At 39.7% G+C, this 27,692-nt stretch overlaps 1 protein-coding gene across 11 annotated transcripts in view; it reads right to left on the bottom strand.

Moving 5' to 3' along the window:
* DISP1 (dispatched RND transporter family member 1) overlaps positions 1-27,692 on the bottom strand; it is an 84,952-nt gene that overhangs the window by 17,895 nt on the left and 39,365 nt on the right. For 3 of the 11 annotated variants that reach the window (XM_048937896.1, XM_048937893.1, XM_048937894.1), the window contains 2 exons: positions 17,576-17,663; positions 13,164-13,700 (listed from right to left, as the gene is read on the bottom strand). In XM_048937896.1, the coding sequence (XP_048793853.1) occupies positions 13,164-13,669 (506 nt within the window). In that variant the 5' untranslated portion in view covers positions 13,670-13,700; positions 17,576-17,663. Of the gene's footprint in view, positions 1-6,203; positions 6,907-13,163; positions 13,701-17,575; positions 17,664-19,943; positions 20,058-20,270; positions 20,375-23,606; positions 23,629-27,692 lie in introns of those variants that run through there. The other 8 variants (XM_048937891.1, XM_048937898.1, XM_048937900.1 and 5 more) reach the window with 6 other exon arrangements.

Raw genomic sequence — 27,692 nt, 5'->3', positions numbered from 1 at the left:
GGAGGCTGGAGAAGGGGAGCAGGAGAGGAGATTCCCCAGTCCACAGCTGCAGTAACTCGAACACTGCGGAAAGGTACAGACAAGAGTTTTCTGTGAAATTTAGCCGCAGAAATGAAGGCTACGTTTATGAAATGTCATCAACTTCCAGTTTGTAGTCTTAGTTAAAGAAATACTGAACACACTCATTTTCCAACTAATACCAAAACTTTTCTGGTACTTCTGGTGCCAAGGGAAGAATAACGTACTTGTCAGCTACTACAGATACCCAAATAAACTGATTTCTGAATTGATTTTTGCAGCAGTAAGCTGCCTGAGGCTGCAAAGAAGCTGTGTGGCAGGCTCAAGAGGCTTCTTGTCATCCCACCTACAGCCTCAGCCACAAAACCACCTTCACACTGGCTAGCACAGACGATAAGAAACTGGGCACTGGGGTCGGAAACCACTGAACTCGAATCTGGAGGGAGTTTTCTATATGGAGATAAACACTGCAACAGGGAGGCCTTTTATAGACCAATTCAGTACCAAGAGCATAGGCTGAGTCCACACTTCCATGCCTGTATGGAATAGGACAAATCTTGAGTCAGATAACATGCTTTTGTAATTGCAGCACATATTGTTGAGATTCTAGATTAAAGAGAAACATATCCACACATATTTACTGTCAATAGAGTGATTCAAAGGTTTATTTCTAGGTTTTATTTTTTAAAAATCTGCATTTCCATATGTGCCAAGTTACTTGTGAAAGTCAGTCCCTTTCTTAGCTGAGCCGTAATGGACCTCACTACAAGCTACACCACCGTACAACTACGTAACACAACAAACAGCAGTACAAGGACAAACAGAAGAGTACAGGTGGATGTAATTCAGGTCTATACTGATGTGTGTTCAGGTTTGACAATTCCAGTTTATATTGACAGATTAAATTGCCTTCTATATGCTCACTTTGCCAATTTTAGTGCCCACTTTTCCAATAATGCTAACCTCCATGGTAGAAAAACCAAGCAGGTGCTTTATTTGAGGTTTAACTCCCCCCAGAGAGAATGCTTTCCTCTGCCCGGCTGCAGTACCGCTCTCCACACAACAAAACACCATGACCAGTGATCTCTCTGATCCCATAAAGGGTTGGCTGCTTCATCTGGAGAGTCGTGCCCACACATCCCCCAATCCCAAGGTTTGCTCAGGCAGTGAGGTACAAAACTGCCACAGAATCATACAAACTCCTAAGAAAGCTAGCGAGACAAAATTTTGTTGGGAAGAACTAATGTGGAATCAGTATTGCTCTGGGGGTGATGCACGCACCCTCTCAATGCATCTTATTGTGTACTGTCTTTTTCTGCAGCAATCCTTGCCCTTTCTGCACAGAAAATCTTAGTAAAAGTGCATGACTTAAATCTCTCCTCATCAAAATATACCCTCAATTTCAATTACGTCATTACAACAATTATATGGCAAGTCAGATTTTCTCAGCAGAATTTAAGATTTGCTTAAGACTAAGCTTGCAGAACTAACTTTGGCTAATTTATGTACACAAAAAGAATACAAGCACCAGTACAATCGTTTCATACCTTCCCTCTTTCCCATCAAAACCAAACTACATTTCCCTCTGTTTCCTCCACCTGCAAAATATATTCAGTGCCAAACAAATGATGATGATTAAGTTCTTCAAAGTTAGGGAGGGTTAAAGGTCACACCTGCTATCATACTGTTTTGTTTCAAAAAGCATGCATTAAAGAAACCTGTGTACACCAGAGTGAATTCCAGCAGTGTAACCAATCCCTTGCAGCTGTTGTGATGACTCTATTATATAAGGCAATAGGAAAAGTTATCCCTGTAAACTATGCACAAAAATTCTTTAGTTATGCTCTAAAATACAGAAATGCATGGTAAAACCAGATCTTTCCCGCTTAATTAATGCTGCTGTGTCTAATTTTTGGGGCATTATACTCCCATTTAGTCAGTTTAAATAACACCACTAAGCTCTGAAAAAAAAAAAAAGAAGTCTAGACAGAAAAAAACAATCAGTTTTCATGAGAAAGAAATGGTGAATTCCATAACTGTGTTGGGACAAAAGCCAAGCTGACGCATGTATTGAATTACCCTTGTAGTCAGTTCTCAGAGATTTGATAGCAGAAAGTGACAATCACTTTTGTTTATTATAGAAGCAGCAAAACAAGGGTATTACATAAATTACAGTCAGATTAAAATCCAATGCATAATGTGTTAAGGGGGAAGAAAAGCACAGGTTATGCTCTACTACCATTTACTGCAAGCATTGCCTCTATTCAGTGGACGCTTTGCTTCAAGTTGTCCTTTTCTAATGGCACCAAACATCATACAATTAGGAACTACAGAATAAGAAGATAAATAGATCGGTTATAAATCCTCTATATTCCTCAACATGAAATTTGCCTGATTGCCTAGCATGCTTCTGTGCAAAATGGTGAAAAGGAGGAGTGTTGGTTTTGAAAAGCACTGCCATAAGATCAGACAGCTTATGGCAGGTGATGACAAGTAACAAGTAACAGGAGGGAGGACTGGGGCACCAGTTCGGACTGGATGACTACAACACTACTATTCATCTAGTCACCCTAAGCAAGCACTTCTCACTCAGCACTTCTATCAGTATTTTGAACAGTGCGGAAACAGAAAACACTCATGTCCTCGTGCACATATCAGCTTGAAGTGGGCAAATGACAAACACAAAAAAAAATCAACTGTTTTACATCTTGTTCAACCTGAGAGAGAACACTGCAAGTACTCTAGCTTCCTGAAGCAGAACACATAGTGACACATCCTGCCTTCTTCTCAGAATGGCCGAAGTTTCTTTCAACTACAGCACTGAATCAGTTTTCTCATGCATGTTAGCAGATTGGCACGGGTGTAACAGGAGAGCTTCCTGTCCTCATTTCAAGAACCACTGCAAAAAGGCAAGCTCTTGGAAATTTTAAGTATGATTAAATCTAGTTCTACAGCCTTTACATTAGTTGGACATTACATGCCACAAAGCAATGTTTCATGAGCATATTCCCCAGCATGTAACTGTTTCAAATTAATTTAACACTTAATAATAAAATTATGGATGGTTTATTGTTTATGCAGTGCATTTGTTTTGCTTATCTACTGCATTTCATGGGAATACAAATGGAATGTATCAGATGACAATATAAGTACCTACATATTCCAAGACATTCTTTTACAATTTTTCTTCACAAATCTTGATTGCAAAAAAAGCTATCAACTGAAGGAACAACTTTCACCTCACGCCACAAATAACCAATAGTAGCTGCTTCATGAGCTGATGCAAGAAATGCTGCAGAAAGAGTCTATGGCATAGAAAATGTGTTGAAAATTGTTCTTTGATGCATACTTAGAAGAGCATTTTCTACCTAATGTGAAGCAACCAGCATTTAAAAACGTGTAGGGGGATACTGTAAGTTAAAAGATTGAAAAAGATACTAATAAGACTTTTTAATATAAACATTCCTGCCTACTTGTTTATGTAAGTAGTTTTATTAAGTCAGTTGAAGAGGGTCAATACATTTCAAAACATGCTTTTGTACTAAGTTGGCCAAACAATGTCTTCTTAAAACACCTTAAATCCCTATCACAACTCTAGATATTACCCTGGCTAAATATTTGGATTCTGAGTTATTTCATGACACTTAGATGCAATTAATTTCTATTATGCAGTGCACAGATGTAGAGACTGAAGCTCAAACATAGAAAGGCTTTTCCCCTTTGTTCCATGGAGAAATAAGAAACAAGGTAGGCTTTGAGCTGAAATTCACACTGTGGGATTTCCACCCCAGACACAAGGCAGCACTAAGGCACTGATTGGGAGTGCCCTATTCTAAGGTATAAGGCAAGAACTCAAAGCACCACAGACAAATCTGAAAGTGCTGGTGCATGTTCTTCTGTAAGAGAAGGAAACCTTCTAGCCTTGGCTAAATGTTGCCACTGCACAGAACCACAGTCCGGCTGAGGCTGACAGGGACCTCTGGGTCCATCAGATCCCTGCTCAAGCAGGGACACTCAGTGCAGGCTGCCTAGGCCCATATATAGTCTCCAAGGAGGAGACTCCACAGCCTCTCTGGGCAACCTGTGCTCTGTCATCTGCACAACAGAGAACAACAGAACTGCTGACTGATGTTCAGACAGCTCCAGCTGGAACCAGCACTACCTGAGGATGCTCTGCTCTTCTTTGTGCCAATGTCTGCCAAGAAGTTTATTGCACATTCCCAGATAAATGGAGGATAAGCATCTCAAATAGACATACACCAGGCTTTGCAACCTCACTGCAGAAACTGCTCTCAGATGTCAAAGTAATGACTGCTGATAAATTCAGTAAATCCAGATGGAATCCATGCTCAGCTGCATTTCAATAGGAACAGTTATAGTGGAACATAATTTGAGGACTCAAACATATGTCCAAGTATAGAACAGAAAAAAAACACACAGCACATTTGTAAAATAGTGTGCTCTTCAGGACACAAACTATACCTTCTTTTTGGAGCACCTCGTATACCACAGGTGCCTAAAGATAGCGGTTAAAAAATATAATCACTAAAAGGTAATAACAGAAAAACTAATTTTGCTGTCTTGCATTTTAATTTACTGATGAGATGTGAATGTTAAATTAACAATAAACAGCTCTACTTACTGGAAAAAATATCAACATAAAGCTTCCTCTGTCCAAGGATTATGAGGTGTTAAACCTCAAAGCTTTGCCACGCCGGAGGGAAGTTATTCCCTTTGTTGGCAGATCCGGTTGCAAGAAGCGATAAAGCATAGCTTTTCACCATTATTACACTGAAGGATAAGCTAAATCCCTGCAGGATAGAATGAGATACGCATCTTATTGCACACCTTCCATTAGAACATGCAATACGGAATAAATCCCAGCAGAGAAAGAAAATCCTAGCGTTTTTAGAATGTTACTGACCCATGAGAACAATTTTAATTGCTCCAAAACATTAAGCTAGCTTTTGACACTGTCAGATATAACACCTTTCCTGTGTTATCATTTTAACACTCAAGGAACAAACAAAGCAATTACGTTGTAATAAAGAAAAAAAAATTGCAAACCTCCAAATTAAATTTTCTCGTTCTTGCTCACATAAAATGTCCAAAACAACCCAAAAAGATTTTACTTTTTCTTTCTCTCTAGAATGTCAGGGAGAGATGACCTGAAACTACTGCTGTTTCATCCCATCAAAAAGTGCGAAATTTCAACGTTGCACCTTCAATTAACCTTACACTTATGAATTATTTCTATTAAGACTTTTCTTACGCATAATTTAAAGCAAAATGAAAGACCTTGTAGCAAAGACCAAAAATCAATAGCTTGCCAATTCACATTTCTATAGCTGAGATACCAAATTTTATAAAGGTTCTTGTCTCTTCTTCTATTCTTCCCTGCCTTCTCAGTTCCAACTGAGGATTTGTTCTGTTTACAGGAAGTATGAACTAATAATATTATCATTCTCAAAGGAAAAATACAGTAAGGAAGGTGTTACCACTAATAAAATAATTTCCATTTAAATTGCAGAATCTCGAGTTAAAGTGTATCATCTGTTGGCCTATAGCATGCACAATGGGTAAAAAAAAAGACTTCTTTAAAATCAGTGACAAACCCTACTTAACTGCCACAGCACTAAAGACAGGGGCACATTTAGCATCACATGGCAAGTTGAACACCAGTGCTGAACTATTCAAATAAAAAAGGCTTAGGAAAATACCACCATGAATCATTATTTGAGAACAAGCCAGCAGCTAGTTTGGAGCAGACTAATATTATTGCAAGACCCCTCACAAGCCTAAAACCATTAGTCTTTTTTCTTTTCTCTATAATTACGGTGAAGTTAATAGATACGTTTTGGGATTTAAATGATGATCAGAGTAGTTTTCAGCAGTTTTGCTGGCAAAAAGTTCCCTCCTTAGAAATATTTTATTTCAAAGCTGTTTTTATTACACTTCCCAGTTGAATGGAGGAATGCAAGGTCATGGTCACATCTTGTATTTCTCTGACAGACAGGAAATTAACACGACCCAACAAAATAACATACTGAGCACAGAAAGCTTCATCAGATGGTACCAAGTAGAATAAGAGAGATATACAAGAACACCTATTTTTGTAAAGATGTTTCTCCACAAAAACTGTAAACCATGTTCTTATAGGCATTAATGAATGACAACAAGCGTACCTAAGTTTGACTGTGGAATAGGGGGACTTCAGGTGTAATATATGTGACTTCAGCAGGCACAGGCTTTGTTCTTCCTTCCTGGACAGATGGAGGAATTTGTGGCTGTAAGTCACCAGAGGAATCACTTTTGCTCACAGAAGCTTAGAAGACCTCCTTTGAACTTAAAGCTTTTTTCCAGACAGAATACATTCCCTTCCAGTTTCTTCCAAAATATCAGTCTAACTACTGGGACAAATGCTAATTTTAACCTCTCTACATATTTAACAACTTATAGTAAATGAAAATACCATTAATTAGTTTTGGTTTAAATTCAGCAAGGTATTTCATTTCAAACAAATATATCTGTGTTATGATGCTGTTCCAACGTTTGCAAATTTAGTCATTTAGAGTATCATAATTTTTAAATGATATAAAGCAAATGTATGTTCAACACAACTAAGAGATTAAAAAGGATTTAGCATGCAACTAGAAAAAAAGGATCTTTGGATATGGTAACTTCACTGAAAAACCAAGCATACATTATGCAGCATCACCTTCTGCATTTCCTGAGAGTACATCTGTTTTGCTTACTTAGTGGAGAGCAAGCAAAAAAGAAACACTTACAGTACATCTCAATGGTTTCAGTACTGTAGCTAAGATGCCAAAAAAGTACTGCAAGATACATCAGGACTGTAATACAAATGTAACATAATCAAACCCATCCAGGAATAAGTTCATCCACTTGACTGAACGGGACTTTTCCTGATCCAGTACAATTATCCATTTTTACTTTGGAAATGAAGTTCTCAAGGGTTCAGGGTTTCTGAAATGCGATCAGTTGTAATAGCTTAGAGTTTCTACCTGTAGCTCTGCTACCTGTACTGATCAATCAGTGGTACTATGTAATTTGTATTCTGTATTAACAGCCAAGGCTTTAAGGCACTTGTTCATTCAGCAGATAGATACCCTGATATCATGGGCAGAAACTTCATATCAAACTCAGAGTAACAAAATCAAAGTGAATTTGCTCAGACATGTGCATTATCCTTCTGCATTTCTTTTATGTGTGTGGGTTTTTTGGGAGGGGTACTTTTTTGTTGTTTTTTCTTTTTTGTTTTTGGTGTTGTTTTCACTGTTCAGAACCGCTGAGTACTTAAAAGCACATCCATTGATTATTACTTACTAGGAGCTGAAGAACACATCGAAATATCGTCAGAGAGGAAGGACAAATGATTTTGGAATAAGCCACAGCCAATTACAGAAACTTACACACAGCTTTCCAAAGTCAATTACCCTACTGCAGGTGAGGTGAGGGATTTGGGGCACAGGAAGTTTGTTTTTCAAGCATGCAGTACCCGGAGTCTGTAAGTGACAGATATGAGGGTCCCAGCATCTCCCAGCCGCTCCTTAGCAGAGCACCAACCTGGCATGGTCTTTTTTGTTATCACATTAATGCTTGATTCAAAGCAGTGTTTTTTCTAGACAAACCCTAATGCTTAATTACTACAATTAAAAACCTACAAGAATCCCTTGGACTGCCTAATGAAGTAGCTGTGACGCTTTGTTTCTAAGTGCATTTTATTTTTTTTCTATGTGTGTTACTTTTAATTTGGTTGACCACTGAATTATAAATGACATTTTCAGTTCAGATTGTGGTCTCTGTACTCTGTTCTTTGCTTTCAGCTCTGTGCAAGATTAACAAAGCGCAGCGTGATGTTTGCATAGCTGACAAAGAACAATAATTAGCATTGGAACAGTCAATGGATTAATAAAACCAGAAGAAACCTCTTAAATTATCAGCAAGAATAATAACTTAAGACTAAGTAAAACTTAAAAAAAAAAAAGTGCAGAAAATTAAGAAAACACAACTTGGATTGTTGAGTACCACAAAAACAAAATCCAGAGAAAGAACAAGAAACCATTTGTCTGGTCACAGGGAGAGCTCTTCCTGTACACTCACACAACAGATTATCTGCATTTGGATTCAGATTCAGAACAAAAAACAACCATGAAATTGCTATACATTCTTTGCCCATTCATCACTTATATTAAAATCCAAGAATGCCAATGTGCTGCTAATACTGTGGCATGAATGGGAACACCTAATTTGTGGTTCCCATTTGCCTCCAGCCTCTCCATTCTGGGAAATCATGGGAAACCAAGAATCCCTTTTGTAGCGTGGAGTAAATGACTTTAACGAGATTAAAGTCAGAATTTGTACTATTTCCACACAAATGACCAACATGCAGCAACTCACGATCTATAGCATGAATCAGGATATTCGCAACATGTGAAACACTGAATGAAGTAGCAGCAGCAGCTTCTGCCTTTCAGCTGAAGGCTCAGAAACAATCTTCAAAAATCTAATTAAAGAAAGGGAATTAAGTTTTTAATTGACCTATAATACAACACTCACATTATACAACAGACGTTAACGCATATTCTGCATAAAAAGTGAAAAGAAAAGCATTCTCTGTGTTAAATACAGCAGAAGCTAACAATTCTCAAAACTGGAAAGTAGATAGGTGGAAAATATTTTGTCTAAAATCTCTATGTAGTTCTTGTGAGCAGTTAATGTTGCTGACATAAAAAACTATCCTAAGAACTATTGTATACACATGTATACATATAATCAGCTCTGCAAGCCAGGCCGAATGTACTAGATAACAATTATCCTTTTCCTGGAATCAAGCAGGGAGCTGTTTCATAACAAAGTCTTGTTATTAAGATTGGTATTTGGCAAACATTCCCTTGCTTTTTGAAAAAAACAAGAGCTTTTTATTTCTTTCTGCTTCTAATATTTGTGCCAAGTCACTAGAAACAAAATATAAAATGGGTAAGAGGTGGTTACAATGCTCTATCATCACAGCCTTTGCATTACCATAGAATTCCTTTTTGAAGTATCAAAATGTAAGTACTGAAGTACAGCTGTAATGGTGTTTAAACTGCGTGTGGCTCACAACTCTGTGAGATACAGCAGAGTTCTGAATACCAGAACCATAACAGAAATCCGTAGCACAAAACTGCCCTGGAACTTTCCTTATCACCACTTCTGGTAGCTCCCTGACCTCTCCTTCCCTAGCTTCTGTCTCCAAATCTATAGATAGAAATTTTCTATATTGTATCACAAAAGATAGATTCCAGAAGAGGTAGCATTGAGATTAGTAAGGATACAGGCACTTTTTAACTTGAGTTTTCACATTAAAAAGTTCAGATAAAAGTGTGAGAGAAGCAGTTTAACTGGGACCAGATACAGCAGCCATACACATTGTTAACACAAATTAAGACTGAACCTTTTCTGCACATTCTTGCTCTTCTGTCCCTACTGACATGCCTGCATTCATGTATAAATAACAGATACTGAAAAATACCAGGAATGTTTTTAAAGTGTTTTCTGACGTTATACTTCTTTAGTGTTTAGCTCTGGTAGAATACGCAACCCAGCACTGTTTATCTTATTTTGCTTTCATCCCACTAAACATGCTGCTGGGCTGCACATTTTTACTCTTCCCTAGTGACTCCTAACTTGGTCCTTCCAGTTGTCAAGCATCAGTCTTCTTCACTTCTTAACAACAGATTAACAGCCTTGTTTGGGTCCTCTTCATTTCTACGGTCTGTCCAGTGAAGGATGCTGATGATGACAGAAGCAGATGGTGGCAAAGGAAGAACAATAACCACCCACCTTCCAGGGGTTCCAAGCCTCACACATTTGTTTATACATAAATGCTTTCAGACACAAACAGTTACTCCAACATAAGCCTTTCAAAAGGACAGGGTGGAAAATCCTCCAGTAGTACCTATACAGAAGAACTAATTGTACCATTCAGAGTGATCAGTTTAGAAGCTGTCAGAAAGCAAAGTGAGTCCCCTGGACAGTTACATTCTGATGTGGACAGACAGCTGGAATTTCAAAGAAACTGTTTGTGCAGTCAAGATACCCTGTTCACTACAAAAGAGGGATGAACATGTTTGAATGAACTACATCTTAACAGTGTGTACAAAATACCACAAAAACTTTGCTCAATATTCTCTAACCTCAGAAAAATATCTGAAAGTTAGAACCCTTCTGACCAACAGTTGACTTGCTTCAGTAGCTATCATAATAAAGATTTTTTTTTTGCCATCATCACATTGTATACCACCAACCACTAAAAATGTTTTGTTTGTATAAGAAGCCTTTCTCATCTAAAAAAATACCAGTTCCCCAGGCATTCAACTTATCATATATAGATGCCATTTCCATAAAACTTTATTTATAAACTTCAAAGCTGAACGCTACAAAATTCCAGATCCAGCCAGCTTTAAGAGGATAGGACAAGTGTGGCATTATTTCAATGTCTTCTTTATGCACTCCAATCCACAATGATATTCCAGATCCACATTCCTTTAAAGTTAGGTCACTGACAAATGTTAAGCCTTGGGCTTAAAAACCTGACAAAACCTGCCATGCTGAAACAATTGGTTACCTGCCCAGAGCTGTAAGCATATTTGCAATTTGCAAAAATTGTTCACCCTCCTCTACTGAATCATTCCCCCCACCAAAAACCCTAACCAATATTCAAATGTGTATTTTTAAATGTAAAGACCTAAACCAAAGCTAGTTTGACTACATTCTGAATTTAATTTATGTAACATAGGAGAACCTGCATTTTAAGTAACCCTGTTAAAACATGCATATTTTATAAAACTGGATGATTTCCAGTGAGCCTTGTAAGAAAAATGCCTGGAAAAGAAGCTGTTCTGCAGATTTTAGGCTCAAAATATAGTAAAATTAGAGTGTGGAACAGTAGTCATTTAAAAATATCTCGTGTACAGCATTACTAATCTCTTTAGCACTGCAAAGTAACTACTGATAAAACAGATTGCTGCTTCTTGAGCATACATCTATCGCTCTGCAAGACTACACCCAATTGCATTGTGTTTTTAACTCCCACCAGCATGTCTTCGTTGACAATGGTCTCACTGTATGCTAAACTGGATTCACATTGCAACAAGAGAATGTAACATTTAGACACACCTTGTAGATTACTCAGAAAAGACAGCGTTTGGTTCCATGACAATAACACCAGCTTCTTCAGCACGGCAAGGGACCCGAGTTCTATTTACCATATTTTAAGCTGAAAATGAGTGACAGCAACTAGAGGCTGGATGGTTCTTAGCAGATGGATAAAAATATTTAATTTGCATACTGCAAGCATCTTCTCATTGAGAAAACTCAGTTGCATTAACTACAAGGAATTCCAGAAAAGAAACAGTGAACTTTTGATAGGGATATGTAGAGCATGCTAAAAAAGACAGATGGCTTAAAGGTCAGATTCTATCCTTATTTTGACTGCTAACATTCAGACAAACATTTATCAAATTATTTATAATTTATGTAGTAACGTCACAGTGAGAAAGTGCAAGATTAAAAAAAGCATCTTGGCTCAAGATCCTCATCAGAGGAGTTCAAACAGACAAAAAACACCAACACACAGTATTTCTGAAATAGTCTGGGAATCATTATTTATCCGAAAGAAGAACTTTTCAGTGCTCTTACCCAGAGCAAGGACAGAAACCCAGATTACACATCAAATCACATTCCCCTCCTCAAGACTATGGGATACAGATGAAGTTTAACAGTCCTGGCTCCAGAGCAAGAAAAACAGCAAAATTAGTGCACCCAGTTTGACAGTGAAAAGCATGCTTGACTGATTCAGTAACTGTTCAACCTCCTGCATATCTTTGTGTACAATGTTAGATAAAAGTTTTCATCTCTCCTTAAAAATTAAGGAGCGATGGGGTGGAAAACACAAGTTTCATGGTTAGCTGTTGAACAATTAAGATTTTTACATTTGTAAGAGGAATAACTGGCAGGGAAAGCAGACTTGCACTTTATGTTATCCTTATTTTCATCTGCTTTTACCTTAAGAAAAAAAATCTTTATTCACTTTGACATTTTCCACATTGGACATTTCTCCCAGTCTGATATTCTTGGAAGTTCAGAATTAGTTCATTTCAACAAGACAAAATACATATAACCACCTGAAAATAACTTGTAGCTCCAACTTTTAGAACAAGGATGCAGATGTTGGACAACAGGGAGACAAGGAGACATTTACTGCCCAGTGAAAAACCATGCAGTTTGGCTCAAGTACAACTCAGAAAAAGAATAAGCTTGCATAAAAGCTTACGAGTGTGTATGGCAATAGGGAATTCAAGTTTTAGAAACTGCCTCTTGGACTGACAGCAATCTTGACTGCTCATAACCAGCAGGCTGTAGTAGAATTCTCTTGTGAACATTGCTTCATGTAGCTTGGATACTGTCATGGGATCTCCAAAAGTAACAGATAAAGAGGTAAGTGTCTATGAAGTAGAGGGCAGAAAGGATTAAAAACCTGGAATAATCCAAAATTGCTCAGTCCTAGCACAATTTAGAAGATACACTGAGAGCACATGGGGGCAACTCACCGAAACAGATGGTCTGACAAGGAAAAAACAATCAGTACATTTACAGTTGGAGTTGCTGAAAATATTTTCCAGCACATCTTTTTGGGGAAATATGGGTTTTGGTTAAACTATGCAGACATTTCACATTCTTTCAGTGCTCTCTCAGCTATTTCTGCAGTAGTTTGCTTCATATAACGTAGGTGTACACTGTGTTTTGGAAAAGACACAATGGGCTTTCAAACAACCCCCAGGAAGAAAAAGCAGCCTTTTTTTTTTTTTTTTTTTTTTCTTCTAGAAAGAACTGATTTGCTTCAAAAATATTCATGTAGCACAACAAAATTAGGTTCCCAATTTGGACCCTCCTGAGAAAAGTTATGCTGGTAATGCAAAGATCAACTTGTAAGAACATCTGGGAAGAAATTTGGTTCATCTCTTCTAAATCTTCTGATTTTGTTGTTGTTGTTTTTATGATATTTAAATATTTATGAAATATTTATGAAACAGTTACCCACACTGAAAACTAACAACAATAAAAATAAGCAAACTGCTTACCTTATCCTGGCTATGTGCTGCTGCACAGGTTGATGCTGAAAATGGTCAGGCCACTGATGGTGAAGGCAGAAGGATGGGGAAGGCTGAAGACAGCAGGCAGGCTGATATATGGGTGTGTGTTTTCGGCAAATAGATGCTGAATACTCAGTATGTGGCTGCATGCAGCACGAAGTCATAGGAGATGGTGCTGAGCTGCCAACCACTGAATGACATTCTTGCCTGTTATTATGGCTACTTATAGAATGATGGTATGGGCAAGGGTGGCAGCATTGTGACAACATCTGCTGAGTTCTTTGGTTGTCTAAAGGCAGAAAGGATGGTTTGATTGTACCATTAAATTGCAGGCAGCCATTTGGATTTGCTTTTGCTCTTGGTGTTTCCTTGGATGGGAGCTGCTGAAAAGCAACGTCTCCATCATTAGCCGCAACAATAGCTGGGCTGGTAGCATTTGACAAGATGCTGCCATTGCTCAGGACCACAGACTCACTGACATCACTCATTGCCATGCTCCAAGTTCTTGATGGACGACAGATGTTCCTGAAAAATAAAAACAAGTTTACATAACTGCCATGTTCTCAGATGCTCAGAGATCACCTTTAAATTAGCAAAGCCCCTCTCATCATCTCACAGGCAAATGGAAAGGACTAGCACATACAGTCAGGAAAGTTTTGAAGGACCTTCTTGTTCAACAAAAAGTTACGTTCTGGTGTAATCGCATTTATGTAACTCAAATGACAGACTCTGGGTCACAGCCAACAAGTTACGGCTGAGAAGCAGGGGAACAAGATCATTTTGTATGAGACTAAGTAACAGCCACTCTTTATGAAAATAGACTCCAGCATAAACTGCGTAACCATCCACACTTTGCACCACAGTTTGCTTGTGTTCTCTGAAAGCCAGCAGAAGAGAGGACCACACAGCACAGATTGTTTAATAATCACCGATGTGGTGGTTTTGGTAACTCTCCTCATCCTCCCATTTCTACTGAAAATTGTGAGTATTCATATTTTTGACGATACTCTTTTAAAAACACTTATTTAAATGAATCAAACCTTTGTCAAAATTGTTGCGTAGTAGATCAGGTCTTTAGCAGAAGTTCAAAATGAACTGTTATCAACACTGAAAATTTGTAATACAATCACAAGTCTTTCCTAAGCTTAAAAGAAAATCCTAGGATTCAATTACTGACTGAAAAGCTCATCCATCCCATGACGTATTCCAAAGGCAATTAAGAAAAGCACTGTAATAAAACTGAAAATAAAGGATACTGAAGACTTTTTTTTTTTTTTTTTTTTTTTTTTTGGAGGAAAACCTAAATCAGTGAAAGCTATTTATTTTGGAAAGGTGCATGAGGAGCTTAGTTCAAAATCAAAACTTAGAATAGCTGATTTCCTTGTGTTAATTATAACTATGCTTTAATGAGACTTGAAAATAAGTTAAATTATTTTGATAAGTAACAGGAAAGGCGAAACATCATATTGAGCTAGGAAAGAAATCGCTTCCCAAGTAACATAGCTCTTTTGGATAGGAAGGGAGGAGAAAAGAGAAAGAACAATGAGGAAACACAAACACTAATTATATAAATGCTATTTAGAAGAATAACTCAACATTTGCTTAAAAACTAGAAACAGTTCATTACAACCAGTTTGGCTAGTGATGTTAGCTATCTAATACTGAACTTAATCAACAACTATACAAGCAGAAAGTACAAGGTTTGCATTATGGACACTAAACTCTACAGAAAGACACAACACAAAGACAGATAAGCAAGAAAGTTTCTAACTTGTTTTCTTCTCTGCTACCTTTGGAGAGTGCTCAGTGCTAAGCCTGCCCAGCCAGCTGAGCTATTTAATTGCCTGAATGCTAATTCTGAGCAGAAAGTGCTTTGCACAGAGGAATGCTGCCCTCAGCAGCCCCCCTGCGCGGGATCTCCCCGAGACATAACTAAATCCTTCACTTCTGAAACAAAAATTAATCCTGGGCTATTTGTTCTAGATCATGAGCAGAGCCAGATTCCCTGGGAAGTCACTTGCATTTAGATAAGCACTCAGAGCAGGAGGTTTTTCCAGAGTCTAATTCCACACATTCCTGCCCTGTACCCCTCCCCACATCAAGCGCCTTGAGGACTTTTCACAGAATACAGAGAGTAAATTCAAGTGGTCAGCTAAAGTTTGTTTCGGGCTGAAGAGATGCACTGGTAATGTGAAATGCTGCTGTGTTTGAACAGTTGAGTTTGGTCAGAACTGCAGGCAGCTTCAAAGACCACTGGAGTGGACAGAGCCTTAGCAGACAGCAAAGCAGAGAAAGCTCCCACTGAGTGGGTCAGCAGTATGTTGGGCATGCTGACTAATTATTTTCTCGTTCACTCATATAGCAGTTAGGATGCACAGTGGTGGGGTTACATTTCTTTTTCTAAATTAGCTTGACATATCTATATCATAGTTTGAAACTGTAAACCAATCAACGTTACAGCGCAAATTATTATTACAACCAAACATCAGGCTGGAGATGCTGCAGCTATTTAGTCCTTCCAGAAAGCAAACCACATCCTTTCCACGTTAAGCCCAGGCCATCTGTATGTGCAGTAGTTGAGACAGCACTCCCTAACTTTTAGTAGCTGTTTTCCATCACTCTGTGAAGGAAAGCAGGCATTTCTGCACGAGGTGAATCCACAACACAGGCACAGTGTTATACCTCATGCCCTCAGAACCAGTGCTCTCTGTGCAGGGTTGGGACGATTGTGGTGTCTGCGCCCTGTTGAGCAGCAACATGGGAGTTAGGGCTTCTGCTCCAGCCAGCACTGCAGCCAGCAATTAGCATAATCAAAGATGAAAATCCTTATTTTCGACTGATGTAATATCTTACTGCATATGTTCAGTTTAAACACAATCTGAATGACTCTTCAGAACCCAGAAAATTCAAAGACAAGCCAAAGATCCATCAGCAGCACCACAACATCTGAGCAACACACTTCTGATTCAGTTCTCCTAGTGAACAGATTATATAGCAACTACTTCAAGCTATAAAAATTAATAGACCAAACTCACTTTTTTCCCCTTCATAAGCCTTGAGAAGCACTTGAGCTCTACCCACCTAATTTCATTGAGCCTGAGAAAGCATGGAAGCACCTGCTCACCTTCAAGTTCTCTCCAAGCTGTATTAAAGTCAGCATAACTATAACTATTCTGCAAGCCTATGGTAGCCACGTGATGAGGTGCTGTGTACCGCTGCAGCTTAGAAGAACTAAGGCTTACACTAACACTCAAAGTAAAATGAGCTGTGCTGTTTATTTTCATTTGCGTTGGTAGCTTTATTTGGCATTCTTTAATAGAGTGGTGGGTTGTGGTTTTGTTTGGTTGATTTGGTTTTCTGATTGTTTTTTGCTTTGTTTTGTTTCATTTTTATTATCTCAACTTACAGCTGAAGGCTTGGAAGCGACAGACATTCTGAGCAATACGGTGACGGATATAATACCAGTTTTAATACACACAGCTCTAGATAATAGGAGATTAAATGCAATAAAAAAAAATGTTAATCTAGATGTTTAATATGCTACATTTGGTTATCCATCCCTCTTCACCTCTCCAGTTGGACACAGTATTTTAAAACTAAATGACTATTTAGAAATCATGCCAGCTGCACTGCTAGAGGAAGAACACCAGAATTATCTTCAATTACCCCACACTTGATAACAATAACTGCTAAGAAGGCACTTCAGCCATACAGTTTGGAACAGCATCATCTCTGGAAAGTACCACAGTCTGCAGAGGCAATGCTACGCAGTGACAGCTTTATGGAGTAATCTCTTTATTATTTGTAGAGCTAACAATGAACACGGCTTAGTCGGCAGACATCTGCCATCTACACTGAAAGCCCTTCAGGAAATAAAGTAATGCAGCACCACACTGAAACTATGTAGGATTTGGTGTTCCCTAACTAGTGTGTTCATTTGAGACTTGGATTAAGTTCACCTGTTCCTTTGGCTTCAACTGAACTATTTTTTCTTCACTTTAAAGTTTCCTTAAAAGAAAAAAAAAAAAAAAAAAAGACTTAAAGAAACATTGGTTCAACAAATCCCATCTGGACTCATAATGCCTGCAATTGAGATTGAGAATGACAAAAGTGCAAGAGGGAACGATGTAGTGGAAATTTAGTATAACTTGATATATTAGCACATATAATTTATAGATCATTAGAAAAGCTAATTTCTGCATTGTTGGAGTTTTAAAAACCTTTAATAAAAGATGCATACACTCAAAATCTCCATCTTGCACTAAAATAAAGCTAAACTGTTACATAAGATTTTTAATTTTTTTTTTATTATTTTATTTTATTTTTAATTTAAGGTAGGACAAAACTCAAAATTCACTGAAGAGTTACAGAAAGCCTTGCAGCTGCAGCCAGCATCCTACCATTCAGCCAAATGATCAGTTCCAGGTATTGCAGTCCTTTCAGACCTGTCCGCTACAAAGGACGATGGTTCGGGTGTGAACTTACTGCCTGAAGGTGAAAAAAGAGAAAAAAGAGAAAAATCTTTTCATGTCAAAAGTTCATCTAAAGCAGTTTAATTCAAAAAGTAGTGCATTCTTGAAATAAGCAACATTTAACAATCCCATAGCTACCTATTAAGTCTCCTTCCAGATGAAATGTTATAATGGACTTACAGTCCCTTAAGAGGCTACAGGTTTTTCATGTGGCAAATGGGTTATGCGGTCTGAAACTGTAAACGTGGATAAATCCTCTCCAGGCTTCATTTGCTGTGCCAGTGAGTGCACAGCCACTCTAAGGAGCGTTTTCTCCTCCTTCACATCACCAAAATTCTTTGCATCCTTGCTTTTTCCTAGCATTTCCAGAAGTAACAGGTGGTGCCTGGTGTTTGATACTCTTTTTTATGGGAGACGTCTAGTTATCTATCACTGCAGTGTTCTTCAGCAAGACAAACAGCTTTTTAATGTTTTATGGTTGTTGATCTCCATTTTGGCTCTCAGCTGGACATTTTTCAAATTCTCTAGCTCTTATGCATTCACATGTGGTGCTTGGTTTCTCTCAATACCCTGATTCTTGCTTTTCTACTTCAGCTGTTAACCACTAGGTCTTCCCTGAAAAGCTCGCACTTTAAAAAACACAAGCACTCTCTAGAAACAAGGATTCCCTGTCCCTTCCACTTTGTTCTCAGGTATTTAAGGTATATTTCAAACAGTTTATCTTCAGGAAGATTCTTTCATGAGCACATGGGTTTACATGATTAATGCAACTGCCTCACTTGGAGGATCAATATGATTTTCAGTTTCTACTTCTGAGAGCAGTGCCTATAGCCAATTTATTTTCTGAGCAGTCTATAAATATGCATTTGCCCAATTAAGGTCTGCCCGGTAAGGAGCAGACTTTCAGCAGTCTGTGCACTTCTACCATGCGATAGTAGTTAGAAGACAGCTATGAAACAGAAGAGATTTGCAGAATGGAAATTTCCCCTCTTTCATTTTGTACCTCGTTTTTCAAAAAAAGAAGAAAAAAGAGCCAATTCTTCCATTCCTCTCAACAGCCTGACCCACTATGAAGCTGTCCCATCCTGAACCTGAGCCACCATGATTTCATTTCCTGCATCGCAGGCTGGCTGAGGAATGGCAATTCATGTGACAGGGAGTTTCCAGATGTCCCCACGCCAGCGCGTAGCTCACGGTGCAGATGGGCACTGGTGAGTCAGTGTTGCCGAGCTGGCACACAGAGCCACTCACCACCACCACCACCAGCTGTGGGAGCTGGGAAAGGCTGCAGAGGGTGGGAAAGACTGCTCAAGAAAGGCAAACATCTATTTTGCCTTTAAGCTAAAGTTACTTTTCTTGGCACAAACAACAGCAGACCATTTACAGAAATCATTTGCCAGGCTTTGCTTAAAGAAATCAATTGCAGTGCTTTAGCTAGAAAGTCAGCGCTCTTAATGGTTAAGCTAAAAATAGAAGTAACAAGGAGCCCTAAAAATTATTTTCTAGAAGTTTTGTGCCATGATTAAATTTTATTTTAAAATAAATTAAACATATACACATAGGGAAAATGGAAAAATATATACATATTAAGAGGAAAAAAGAGTTTCACATAACCAGAGTTTTGGAAAGGGAAAGAGAGATACAGATGGACCTGATGAGAACAAACCATCCTTCAAGAAAAGCATGCCTAGCTCTGGAGGCACATACACCTCAGTACAATGTAAGAGCACAGAGATCTCACTGGTTACAGCTGGGAGGGTCTCATCACACCAAATCCAATTTACACAACTTGCTGACTTGCCATTACCATACCATTACCATGAAAGATATCTCAGTTTTTGTAGTTGCAAAAATTCTGACCCAAGATAGCTCTAATCCTGCTTACATGGGGATCACGCACACAAACCAACAAAAAAACCCACATCTTTCTTTATCTAAAAGAAGTTACTTGTACTGAAAGTCCAGCAGGTTTCTGGCTCATCTTGCTGTGCCATTTACATTACTACAGCTGTAAAGGGAGACAAAAAGCGCTCCTAAAGACACAGCCCCAGCTACCCTCCCGCTGTCCTGACCACATCACCACCTCACACTGCAGGTTAAAGAACCTCTTGACAACCTCTTTCAAAACAGGTTTTCTGTTCATATCGGAAAACTACACCGGAAAATCTTTTAAGCATCTGCTGCTAACAACAGCCTTCCCCATGTTCCGACAGCAGCAGGGCACCTCAGACAGGTACAAAGCGTGGAGCTGGCAGCAGCAGGGCACCCGGCATCTAGCAAGGCAGCAGTTTCACACCTCCAGCCCAACAACGACTTTCTCCGAAAGCTTCGCACTCCCGCACTCCTTTCCGCTTCCCGTCCCGCCGGAGCCTCCCCGCGCCCGGCTGCGCCAGGACGGCCCACGGTCCCACCGCTGCCGGTATGACAGCGGATCTGCTCGGACAGCCGGAGCGTGGCGCGGGGCTGCTTCTCTCCGCTCTCTCGCCTCCCGCAAGCGCAGGGGTCCGCTTACGCTACAAAGCGGCGTTTCGGCTTAAATAAACCGACTGCGGGCGGTACTCCTAGCAAGATCTGCACCGTGACGCTTTCTTTTCCACCCTGAGCGAGCTCTCTCGGCACTTACCAGGCGCGGGCCGAGCAGATCGCAGCCCCGAACCGAACGCGGTGCCGGCCGCCCGCTCGAACAATGGCACGGTGCCGAGCAGCGCGCGGCGAGCAGCCGGCGGCGGCGGGGGCCGGGCCGGGGCGGGCGCGGCGGGGCCGGGCCCCCCTGGGGAAGAGCCGCCTCCCCCCGCCTCAGCGAGGCACGGGGAGCGGCCGCGAGGCTCCCGCGCTGTGTCTGGGGGCCTCGGCCCCGCGCTGCCGCCCGTCTTTGATCCTCCTGATGAAAGCCAGGGCGGAGATTAAAGCCATATTCCGCAGCGGCGGGCACCCACTGGGACCGGTGGGTTTCAACCGCCCCGCGCCCCTCTCCTCACACACACGCCAGCAGAAAGGGAAAGTGGAATCAACTCGCCCGTAAACCGCAAGCGAGGGAAATAATCAGGGAAGGCGGGACGCGGAATAGCGCCCCGTGTCACCTGGAGCGCTTTCTCAACTTCCCCACTCCTCGTCAGCTCCTGACGACTCTCGCTCCCACATCCAGCGCCTATTTCCACCGCGTGGCTGTCAGCCCCCTGCAGGGACTGCAAACCTGAGAGCCTGTCCGCGTACAGGTCATCAGGTATCACAAACGAAAACCAGAGATCACAGAACCGTTAAGGTTGGAAAAGATCTCTAAAGTCACCTAGTCCAACCATCCACCTACCAACGATACTGCCCTCAGTGCCACATCTCCACAGCTCACGAGCACCTCCAGGCAAAGTGACTTCACCTCCCCCCTGGGCAGCCTGCATCACTGCTCCTCTTGAGAATTGTTTCAACTCGTAACCACCCTGAACCTCTCCAGTTGCAACTTGAGGCCGTTCCCCCTCATCCTATCACTGCTACCAAGGAGCAGAGGCTGAATCCCAGCTGGCCACCACCTCCTTTCAGGCAGTTGTAGAGCTGTACTGATCATCAAAATCACCAAGTCTTGAGGAGACTTGAACCCTCAGTTGAAGGGCCATGAGTGCAAAGTGGCAGCACTGGAACGCGCTCAGAGTTTGTTACGGTAGGAAACACAGCACTTATTGGATCTGCAGTTGTATTCTGAGGAACTTTAAAAAATACTACTATGGGAAATGCCACAACTTGGTTTCAGCTTGCTCTTTTAGCTCCCAAACTTACAAGCCTCATGTTCTGGGAGACAACTCCTGTTTCTTCCTTGGCTCTGAGCATCTCCAATGCAAATCTTAGAACTGGCATCCTTCTGGGGCAGATCTAATCATCCAGCCCACTCCACTCAGCAGGTCCCAGCTCACCTGAGGCTGCCTTTGGTGAAGCGCTGTCTTCTCCCTCAGGCCAAGTTGAGCTGGTAGGGTGAATAATGCAGTTCTAGTAAAAGGAATTTCTCATTCATGGGCATCTTTACCCTTACCACAAGAATCACTTGGACTCTGTTGCCTCAGCGTTCCCCCAGAAACAGGCATCCTAGCTCTGGACTGAGTTCAGGTGCACAACAGCTCCCCCTGCTTGTCACAATCTGGCCTTTAACAGATGTTGAAAGACTGTTTCAAAAGATTTTGAAGGGGGAAACTTTTTTTAAACCAAAGTTTCTTGCCTTTCTTACTTACAAACAGAATTTTACTGGCTTCAGCAGCCCTTTTTCCCCCTTCCACACAATATCAGCATCATACCTAGAAGAAAATTTTTGGATTAATGGACTCTTCAATAGAAAAAAGTATTTTCCACTAACATAGAGCCATTCACTGCTGGTGACCCAGGACTGCTTTTACAGGAAACTCATTTAGTGAATAAAACACTAATATTGCAAAGCAGATAGCTTTAAAACATAAGACAAAATGGAAAGAGGACCACGGTAAGGTATTTACTTTCTGAACATCCAAAATACACAATAAATGCTTAGAAGTGTCACAACAATAACCTCAAAGCTGTTTTTTCAAAACCACAGAATTCTACATATTTTATTGCAAAACTATTTACTAACGAAGTTCTTAATTATGTACATACTGCTGCATATCAGCTCACTGCTGATACTCTGCCACATCTACTCACTAAGCATCTCATGGCCTGTTAATGTTTTTTCACCACTTTGGTATCTGGGAAGAAGAGCACTATCAAGACCAAAAGGATTACAACCTACTAAAGCTCTCGCTATTATATGTACTGCACAGATCAGTGTTACTATATCTTGACTTATCAACTCACTGCAGATACTTTGTTCCCAAGGATGATAGTAAAGTGAAGATATAATGTATGTTCATAGGTTACGCTAATAAAACATTTCCTGTGCAAATTAAATTTAAATACTGTATCATATTTTTGAGTTACAGACCAATTCAATTACTGGCTTTACAGCATCTGAAAGACAAACTCAGCACTGTGAGCGGCTGCAAGAAGAAACGTTTTCCCACATACTATCCCCATAAAGCCTTGATTGTCTGATACCCACTTCATTGTCCACTTCTGTACTATATTCAGCTTTTAATGTTGCTACATATCCTGCTGCTCATCTCCAGTGACATCAAATGCTGACTTCATCATTTGTAAATGAACAATCAGGAGATAAAATAGAGCTCTGCACCATGTGGAGTACAGGCACAAGAAAACTGGGGAAGGTAGAAAAGAATGGAAGCATTTAGAAAAATTAAAGACAGATTGAAGATGTCAGATCTGATCTGTGGAAACCTAGACCAGATAAATGAGTAACGCTATGCTATCTACCACCTGGAAATGCATATGCACCCAGAACCTACAGGATGTCTGCACTACCAACAAAGCCTTGCTTTAAGTCCATACCACATTCCCCAATTCAAGAAGTTGCAATCTATGGGTCTATCACGACATTTTACACGCAACAGCTTCTGTCAAATACCATAAACTCTCAAAGCTTAGCTATGCACAAAAGAAGAAAATGAACAAAAGAAAATTTGTTACATCACACTGAATATTAAGTAATCCATAACATCTTAAAATGATATTTTGTGATCAGAACATCAAGCCTTTGATAACAGATGGGCTATTCTGGCAAACAGAAGTACTTTGCATGCTCTGATCAAAGAAAAAATCCCTTGAACTTAGAAGAATTGGCAAGCCATCATCATAATTCATCGTAAGGACCAGTTTGTTTCTTCAGAAAAACAAAAACACTGATTGCAAAATAACATTTTTCATCATATGCTTAACATCAATATAAAACATGCAGTGAAAACAGTAAGATAGCTCCTAGAACTCAAAAAATAAAAATAAAAAATGCTATGAAGAGCACCATATTTAAGAGTCAACTGGATTATAATTTCATAGAATTGTTAAGGATCAAAAAGACCTCTAAGATCACTTAGTCCAACTGTCCACCTACCACCAATGTTGCCCATGTTCCTTAGTAAGACATCTATAGTTCTTCAACATCTCCAGGGACAGTGACTCTGTGACCTCCCTGGGCAGCCTGTGCTTCTTCTGAGAATGGTGCTCTCTGTTGTTGTTTCCACATTAATAAATTTGAGGCATTGCTTCCAGAGTGACCTAAAATGAATTGTATTTAAAAGCATGGCTGACACACTGTGTTGATTTGATTACTCTCTATTCAAACAAGGTACAAAGGGCTCGCAGACTTGATCACCATCCTTTTCTGAAGATAACCAGCAATGCCAGCAAGCACCATCCCCTTCTCTTGGCTGGATGCCTTCGCATGCCTCTGAGCTTAACATGACATTAATCACATACTTATTGTAACAGCAGTATCTTTCAGAGACACATGTTCAAGAGAGGCTGAAGGACTCTAACAATGTCCAACTTCAGTAGGAGAGCTGGTGGCTCTTTCTGGGTGCTCTAGGGACAAATTGATGCTAAAGCACTATGCAAGCACTCGGGAAAAAAAAACTCCAAGGTTTTGCAATACTTGAAGGCCAGACAGAGGACAGCTCAGGCACTGCAGAAATTCTGCTGAATTGCTAATAAACTGGAGAGAATAAGGGACTACGGAATAGAAACAAAGAGCTAACGAGAGGCTAAAAAGACAGCACAAGGACTGCATGTGGCACACATGCTCTGCGAGTATTTTATTACACCTACATTGAATTTCTATTACGATTCCTATCCATCTACAAAACTTCCTCTCTTGGACACGATATTGGTTATTGCAACTCAGATGCTACAGCCTAGTACTGGCAGCGGGCCGCTTAAATCCATCATTACAGTTACAGAAATGCATCAGGGAACCAATCATTTATTACTGTTCATGCTAAAATATATTTTTGTACAACATCTGAGGAAATTCTGAGCTAGAAGCAGCTACTTGAATTATTCAGAAGCCCACACTGGCATTTTCCAGATTACAACAGTAGACAGGGAGATGCCAGCAAGTGCACCATTGAGAAGTTAATCAGACTGAATCAACTTGATCCGCCAGGTTACCAGATCTAATTCAGCTCTAGTGCTGTCACACCATACAATTCTGCAGAGAGAACTTAGTGTCTACACAGTACTCCCAAGTGGCCCTGGATCTAGAAATATAAAGTCAGATTGTAAAGTCAGATTGATTCATCTGAGGCCGCAGCTATACAGATGTGATTCAATGGCTTTAGACCTAAACTGAAGCTGCATGTATCAAGCATCATTCCTGTGATGGAAACTCAAAATTGGCACTCTGGAGCCTCTGAACAGCCAGAGGAGCTAATTCACAACCTAGGTTACACAGACACAGATAGAAGAAAATAATTTAAAAGAATAAGAAAGGCCCCTGGAGTGAAAAATATACTTAAATGTGTGGGTTTCTCACTCTGAGATGTAGGATGAAGAAGACAAGTGGATGAAACAAAGTACTAAATGTAAGAACTCAGATCCTCTTACACTGGCATTGTTCTGTACTTTTTTCCTACCCCCAGGGGGTAAAGGAGACAAACCTGGACATAAATATAGGTTGCAATATAAGCAAAATGGATTAAGTACCATCATGTCCCTCGCTGAAGCCTTAAGTACTGAGACTCCTACCTGACTGCTAGTCCCATGGAAATGAAATATTGCCTGATCAATGGATGACGTGAATGAAGTAAATTGGCTGTCCTTGTCCACTCATCCAGACTTCATCACAAGGTCTTTCATAATTTATGTCCCTAAAAAAAGCCGTGGGTAAAGCAAACGAAGAGACTGAAAAATCTTTAACTCTGCAAAGCAGTCTTCTCCAGCACTAGAATGCAGAAGCGTTAGACACTATTGCTATTCCTGGTCTATTTGTTGGTGGATTTGGGTTTGGGGTTTCTTTTGGTGACGTTTTGGGGGATTCCTCCCTTCTACCAAATAAACAAAGAATTCCTGGTTCATAGTTGGGAAATTTGCACACTACATTTTATGCAACAGATCAACTTTCTTTTAATATTCTGCAAGCTGGACCTGTGTTACTTCAGATGATATGAACTCACAAAGGCAAAGCACACAAATACATTTCTGTGGGCAAAGAATGACTTTTGCTGTCCACATAGTGCCTAGAAAATATCTTCTCCCTTGTGTAATTAAAAAGTCAGGCCAATGATACTGCAAACAAATAAAGCAGGATTCTAAACTATTTTGATTGATTTTCTTTAAATGTTCTCAAAGTATGATAGTGACATTTTGCAGTCCTCTTTTCCCAACAAAAAAATGACTCACTGAAGTATTTCTTTAACTGTTTTTCATTGAGATTCTGGGTTTTATCCCAAATCACTGCATGTTAAGGTTGAGTTTTATGAAATATAAGACTATCTTGTTCAACCTACTTACAGAACAGAAACACTAACATGAGCTGAATGATTTTTTCTGTGAAGATCTAATAGAGGTAAGTCTTAAAAAAAAAAAACACTAGCATTCAATAACCTGCAAAACTGCTTTAGTATGGAAAGTTCATGAGTGTTACCAACATCTGAAAGTTTTCAGACACTGACATGAAGGCACCTCATTTTAAAGTACAAGCAAAACTGGAAGCAGAATTGAGCAGAAAAGTATAATTTTTGATTCATCTTTGGCTCGTAACGTTTTGGAGAAATTTTTAATCGCTTATCTTCAGTTGTAACAGTTTCATCTGGCAAAGAGAGCTCCAATAATAAGCTACATTAAAATGCAGCTGCATAAACGTGTTTACACAGTTACACTTTCTCATTCACATTCCTTTCTCACAGGTGTACCTTTTCCACTATGAACAAAGTACACTTCATCTGTACCTTATATGAGCACATGCATGCAGAATGCCACTTGTAAAACAGTCCAGAACGAACACAGAGGGAAAAATAACAGAATGCTTTACCTGAACAGAAATAAACATAAAAAGCAGCAATAATTCCACTACTTGGGCAGCACCAGTATTACAAGCACCATCCTGATGTATGGTGAAAATTCCTACTGAAGCATGTTTTCCTAAGTAAGGGGAGAAATACACTTTACCAACTCTGTTACAGTAATTACTGTGTTACGACTAACTTGCCTATAATCAAAGAAATAACAAAACTCTATGTTTTTCCCATCATTGGAAAAATCCATACAGCAGTAGTCCATAAAATATAACCACTATTTTTAACTGGAAAAAAAGGGAAAAAGTGACTCTCTCGCTTTTAACTTGGGGACAATTGTTTTGTGCTTAAATTTCAGGAAATAAAAAATCTAACATTAATACTTATTTCAACTGCAAAAGTACTGCTAACTCAAACACTCAAGATTCAAATTATTCATTTTGTTATTTCATCTCGGCTAAAGAAAATAGAAAGGTATTTATTCATTTAAGTGCAAATTTTGGTTATTCTGAAATACTTCCACCTATTGAAATTTCAGCTTTCAACCTATATGCAGTTCCTTGGCTTCATAGAAACACCAAGAAAAAACATCCATCCCCTCTTAATTATCAATTGTCTTTTGAAGGAGTTTCAAAAAGTAATGGCCTAAGCCTTCAAACAATGCATGAAAAAGCTCCTGCTCTCCTTCTGTGCACAACCTCCATCACACCTTCGCCACTCCTCATTAGGAAAGTGAAATAAGCACTGACTTTTTTTCCTTCAGGAAAAAAAAAAAAAATCTGAGTGTTTTGAGTAAACATTGCTAGAGCCCATAGAGAAGGTTTTATTTGATGTGAGCTTTACTGACACACTAATGAAGGCCTGACAGACAAGGCAAGAGAAAATGTTATTTGAGCACAAACTCAATGTTTGCTCACTAGACCACTTGCCTTTCAGAGGGTTACCCTTACACAACTCAGGCAATGTGAAGTCAATCTTTTCTCACTGTCTCTTGGCAAACAGATGTGAGCCTGGGAACTTCTCCTACTTTCAGATACATGAGGAACCAGATTGTTCGCAGCATCGGCCTTCATACCTTTAGAAGGAGATGTCAGATTTCTCTGGGACTCTCTGATTTCACACTGTTTAGGCTAAACTCCAGTGACTGTCTACCATACATGAGTCACATCAGTTCCAAAGCTGCTCTC

This window comes from Lagopus muta, chromosome 2 (genome assembly GCF_023343835.1).
Source record: "Lagopus muta isolate bLagMut1 chromosome 2, bLagMut1 primary, whole genome shotgun sequence".
NCBI classification, from domain to species: Eukaryota; Metazoa; Chordata; class Aves; order Galliformes; family Phasianidae; genus Lagopus; species Lagopus muta.
Note: the sequence above shows the minus strand (reverse complement) of the source record. Positions and strands in the feature narration are given on the sequence as shown.